Source organism: Opisthorchis viverrini (assembly GCF_000715545.1).
Source record: "Opisthorchis viverrini unplaced genomic scaffold opera_v5_127, whole genome shotgun sequence".
Taxonomy (NCBI): domain Eukaryota; kingdom Metazoa; phylum Platyhelminthes; class Trematoda; order Opisthorchiida; family Opisthorchiidae; genus Opisthorchis; species Opisthorchis viverrini.
The window spans coordinates 590,215-596,274 of NW_008751785.1; the positions used below are offsets into that span (position 1 = coordinate 590,215).

General features: G+C 43.2%; 1 protein-coding gene across 1 annotated transcript in view; it reads left to right on the forward strand.

The window, feature by feature from the left end:
- T265_06306 (hypothetical protein) overlaps positions 1 to 5,589 on the forward strand; it is a gene marked incomplete at both ends in the record, with an annotated part of 32,568 nt that extends 26,979 nt beyond the window's left edge. Inside the window, 3 exons of the mRNA XM_009171533.1 lie at positions 3,618 to 3,862; positions 4,902 to 5,007; positions 5,556 to 5,589. Coding sequence (XP_009169797.1) covers positions 3,618 to 3,862; positions 4,902 to 5,007; positions 5,556 to 5,589 — 385 coding nt within the window. The remainder of the gene's footprint in view (positions 1 to 3,617; positions 3,863 to 4,901; positions 5,008 to 5,555) is intronic.
- Between the last annotated feature and the right edge of the window lie 471 nt (positions 5,590 to 6,060).

The window sequence follows — 6,060 nt, forward strand, 5'->3', positions numbered from 1 at the left end:
TGTCTTTGAAAATTACGAGTCGAGTTAGTAGTCTGGACTTTTCTAACATAAACTCGGCAGTAGTGATTCAACCGAGCGTCATAGCACAGTTATGTTACGACTCTGGTTAGGTGTCTTTGAAAATTGCTTTACGAGTTAGTAGTCTGGACTTTTCTAACATAAACTCGGCAGTAGTGATTCAACCGAGCGTCATAGCACAGTTATGTTACGATTATTCTCTGGTTAGGATTAGCAAGATGAACCTTTGACGGGTTCTACTCTTGCAGGCGTGCCCCATGGTTTACCACGACACATCTAAGTCGCGTAACCTGTGGTATTGTCATCAGTGTTTTTCGTAAGCACCCTCAGTAAGGCAAAATACGGCGTCCGAACACCCTCCCATGCCGGTCGTAAGCAGATATCAGCTGCCTCCGTTTTCCGAGTAATCCCTAGTGAAGAATAGCGGGGTTGAAATTAGTAATTTTGTTGGTTCTTTTTAGTACCGGTTTTGTGTTTCGTCCATGAGTCCAGCGGTGATATGTCCCGATTCGAGAAAGTTAAATTGTGGTGACGGTACCATTATAAACAGTGTCTGTAGAATCCATAGTGGTGTTAGCGAGGAATGTTCTACGCTTTCTGTACGTTACCGGTGGTGTGTGTCTGACACATTGTACCCTTTTCCATTCATTCTCACATATAACTGTCTAATTGCCGATCATCCTTCTTTGTTACCTTTCCGTTGGACGATAATTAATCACGACTGGTAGTATCCATTCTTTTTGAGACTTTTTAGCAAACCCCGTGTCCGTTTCATTCAGCTGCTACTTCGACAGAACTTTACACTACACAGTAGTAGGCTTGGTTATTTGATCCCAAACATGAACCATTTAGGACTCCGCATTAGCAGCACGTGTGAGAGAATTTACTAAGTCGAGAAACGAAAGTTAAATTAAAGATTTACGCAGAACGAAGATGCACGAATGTTGAACGTCTACCGTTGCGCAGTTCACTTGGGCATCTGCCAGGCACGCTTCTGTCCCGAAGAACCGGTTGTGTAGAAATAATCTGAACGATGGATAAAATTTGAAACTAGGGCGCTTAAACTGGACTGCCTATGTGTTCGGTCTAACTGGGAACAAAAGCCTTTACTGGGTTTTCACCAGACGGAGTGCGTGTGATGAACATCCGGACGAACGTCTTGGTATGGTACATATGTCGGTGGTCTGTTTTTTTTTATAAGAATGTTGTCTCTACGAAATGGGCCCATATTTTCACATCTTATGAGCATCTTGTTTTTTTCGCTGGTGGAATGTTGGCGAGCTGCAAGTCCGCCGTCCGTCTACTCACACGTCTGTAATCGTACGACGTTTTTGTATTGTCCATAACTTTGTCACATCTTCGGATATTGCCACCTATTGTGCACACCTTTTGTCAAGTTTGTGGCTAACTAGACAAGACCGCACTTGGAATGCTGGGCCTATTTAATCTCACTGCAAAATTCCATTGCACAAACAACTCAGTGGCGAGACATGTGAAAATCGTTAGCAACAAAAAGACCATAGTAAGGCAGACTCAAGTGTGATAAATCTGTCCACAGAGAAAGACTAACTGCATTTGTCGAGGAAAGTTGAATCCGCCTCTTGTGTTAAGCACAAGTCAGTTCATGGAAATATAGTGTGTCAGCTCCCTCCATCAGATAATCCCGCATAAAATCGCCCTCTTCAACTCTACAGATGGTTCCACCGAAGCTAGTCCATTGATAACCCACTTCAGAGAAAGATAGTCTGACCACGTTTTGTAGATCCTCATAGAGGAAAACGCAGCATGTTAACCGTCACCAACGCAGTTCAGTAATCTGGGTTCCCTCTGCTTTTACTTTTATGAACGTTACCTGTTTCCAAAAAGATAATCAGTTGTGTCTTCGTTTTCGGTAGAGCGCAAGACTATTCATTCTGACCATTGCACAACTTTGTAATCGGTGTCCACACTGAGGGTCTTTTCGAGACACATGGATGCACAGTCTCATTCGCTTCTACACGAGTGACTGCATATTTGTGCTACTCTATTTCTTTAAGGTTTATTCATCTGGAGCGCACCACCTGATTCATTCGCTGTACACCATCCGTAGTGCTCGTGATTGGTGATTAAAGTCAATTAACGACTTGCAGTAAAAACCAGGCTTCTGAATTAGTTGAAATCAAGATGAGGTCAATTAAGGTGAAGAAAATGGATGGTTCAACTAGGAATACCTTAACTCTATTAAAAGCGGGCCAAACATGATTCATAATTAGCATCGGGATGAAGGATTTCATTAGAACCTAATGAAAGGACACCTCAAACGGACGAATGCCCGAGAATACCGCTTCATCTACTGGGTCACCAGTTGCTTGACTGATTTTCCACCAGACATTATTTTGCGTATTTCGATCGATTGAGAGTGGAGCTGGGTTTCGTCTTGGTAACCTGATGCGGTTCCCGTGGTTGAATACTGAGTGGCACTATATACCTTCTAAGTGCGGGTTGATCACAGTGCACTATATACCTTCTAAGTGCGGGTTGATCAGCTTGTTCAGCCACTTGTTGCCGAACGGTTAAGTGTTCCAACTACTAGTCAGAAGGGCGCGTGTCCAAAACTCCTTGAAGTTTCTGAAGCGCGTACCACTGATGATTACCCGAAGGGTTGAAATAGCTGTTGAGTGTTCCTCGACTTGCAGAATAGACTAGCTTCACTTACAGGACAAAATCTCTTTTAAAGAATCTCCATTAGATTTGCCACGTTAATTTTGGGTCATCGGCACGTGGACTTCTGACCACCTCAATACTAAAAACCTTCCGTATAAACCGGTGTACTACGTTCGGGGAAGTGTAACGTGCTCCTCAACAAAGCTTGACATCTGGCTTTTTATGCCGTCACGCCGTAGATGTTCCCGCAGTCTTTTTCGTTGTTTTTTAACGCTTGTACTTTGCCTTACTGGATTTATTGTTCCCTTGTCCTTTTCCCAGGGCTTCATGGGAAAGACCTGATTTTGCCTGATTTTTCAGGTCACATCGACATCTTTCTACGTGAAACGGCATGCCTTGGGCTGCGTTGGTTGAATTCTAATTTCATTGAACGAATTCTACCCGACGTTTTTCACTCTTTCTTGCTTAAATCACGCCGACATGATGCTTCTGGTCTACGTATAAGCTCTTTTCCGCCGGGATTCTGTTGTCCTACTGTGGCTCATTCTTCTCTAGTTAACCTCACTGTCCTGCTTGATAGCATCGTGTCTGGCCTACTTCGGTGGGCATTTCATGCGAATTTCAGCGTACATCGAGTTGCTTCATCATCTACCTGTGATACGTCCATGCTGGAAGTTCACCGGAGTGTGCATAGGACTTTACCTGAACGAACTACACACGTCGTTTAGATATTTGTTCTCCTCATTGGATCACTGGTGTTTTGTTTCGTAAACTGCCCTGCATGTTTCCCATGTTATCGCTTCGTAACTGAATTGCACAGGGTCTTCAGAAGACATTCAGTGGCTCAGGCTAGCTAACCGGTTCCACTATTTAGTGGTGGTTGTGTGTAGTTTTCTAGTTATTTTAGAAAACTCAAGTGCTTATCAACGGTTCTCCCGTATTTTTCACTTTCATAGTGTCCCAGATCTGGAGTTACGTAACCGCAGGATATTAATGTATTCCTACGGATCCGGTTTGGCCGCTGCCATGTTCAGTCTGACTGTGCATCCATCACGTCCCCTTGTCAATGTGGTTGGCTCTACTGCATCTCCAGACAGAAAGCAAAATTCCGTTTTTAACCGACTTTTCAATCAAAGAACTCGTTTACAGGTCTCCGAATTCGAAAAAATATTGAATGAACGACGTTCATCACACAATGCAGGTGTGCTCCTTGCGTATACCTGGATTCATCTTTGCAACTGACCTTGTATTTCGATTGTTTTATTTCTCGGCTTTTAAACCTGAATTCAACGGTCCAGTGAAATTTTCTCCACTAAGAGAGACCATGTGTAGTGGGCAAGAAAATGTAGCTTATTCGGAAAGGCAGTCCTACCTGTAGGATACTTTGAGGAACCGACTAGGAACGGTCTATTTTGGACCGAAGCTGGATGAATAATGGTCCCCTTCAGTCAAGCGCACTTCTGCCGTTCATACATTATATATATATATATATATATATTTGACCTAGTGCTTGAGTTCATATTGTTACTCTTAGTGTTACTGCTGGTGCAGCGAAACCATCTCATTGGATTGCTGTTGTCGTTCATTCTAGGTTTCCACTGGGGACTATAAGAAAGTAGTCCCAACCGTTGATCCTGGTTCATTATCCAGGACAGCTTGTTGGCCACTAATATTTACTTGCCCGGAACAATCAGGTATAATCTTTGTGATGAACAGTTTTAGCTCGCATTGTGGTGATGGTGATTTGGTTAGACCCATCTCTCTGCTTGAAAAGTGCTTTAAGTAAGCACACGGTTGAGCGCTGCGAATCTTCTGTTTCAAACACAACTAGGTAAACTTTATGGTTGTGGGCAGTGTCACACTGGTATTACTACTACCTCTGATGATGATGATTCTGTTTAGGCCTCCTGATATCTCGCATCAGGCCACTGTGTGTCCGCCCACCACTATTACTTGCTTGGACTTATACCAGCATCAGGTACCTGTAGGTAACTTCATATCATACTACGTGCACGTTGTTCGTGTCTATCCAACTTTATGCCGGCGTCCAGCTGTTTGATTGCTTCCCTTTGTCGATACCAGTCGTCCATTCAATCGGGAAAGCGTCGATTTTTCTGTTACATGTTTCCGTGCATTTGATGTGCTTTATTACTACTGACCGGATACTACTACTTCTGCACCAGATACATTTGTGTGGCTTCTAACAGTACGTTTAACAACCTCGTTTATGTTCTTCACAGCCCCTTTCAAGCCGCCACACAACCCAGGCGGTTTATTCCCGGGTTCCTATTTCCTAACTGAAGTTGATGAATCTCACAGAAGGACCTATGAAATATTGCCGTCCCAGTAAGTCTGATTCATTTCGCTCGTATAAAGGGTTGTTCCAGTTTGTTTGAAGAAGTTATCGAACTTTTCCAACCTAAGGTTTTTTGCGTGTTGGGATCCTTGGTCGTCTGATGTCTCTTAATAATTTTGTATCGACTATTGAGTTGCACAACTTGATAATGAGCTAGTAGCTTCCATCTATACTCGTCGATGGGAGGTTGCTTATACTACGCAAATGTATGTCACAGTAAGTACATTCATATTTTCTCCGAACTTGTTTTTTTTTCTGATCCGAAAAACGCCGATCATTTAAGGCGGCCTCAATGTATACCGAATATAGTGTCTTTTCTCTGTTTGCATCTGATATCAGAATCGCCATTGTCTTACAGATAGAACGTTGGGTATATGTTGCATTTTATGGCAATCGAAAATCGATGTCCATATCTTTCTTTTTACAGATGATAATTGCCCCGCTTAGTTGCCACGTCCCGGATGCTCTAGATCATGCAACCCCACCTTGATGCCTGTGATCCTTCAGCCTTTCTTCTAATTTTTACAATGAACTGCAGGCACATTTTCATCCGACTTTGTTTGTTCCTATAGCAACTATTTTGCCAATTGTCTTTTTTGCCAAGTACCTTGTGTTGGTTTACTTTTAGTGATGATGACTGGGGATAGTTTAGTGGACACTACTGTGAGAGGTCACACGATCCAGGTGAACTTATGATCAAGTCAAAGTTAGATCGCTGGGGTCTGACTAGAGTGACGTTCTGTTCGATTATCTTTGACTTAGTGATATCAGAGCTTGCATGCGCACTGATGATGCCTCCTCGTATGGTGACGAAACGTTTGCAAGCCATTTGCCAAGCTCGGCGAACAGATCAACAGCCAATAAACTCACCCGAGCTACCAATATTTCACCACATTACCAAGAGCGTCCTTGTTTGGTATTTCGGGTTCGTAAGCAAACTAAGAATCATTCTCACAGGCGATCAGCAGGGGGTTTAACGGCAGTGAGCAGTAGCCTCTAACAATTTGAGTAAGAGCCAAGTGCATGATACAGGGTGTTTTGTG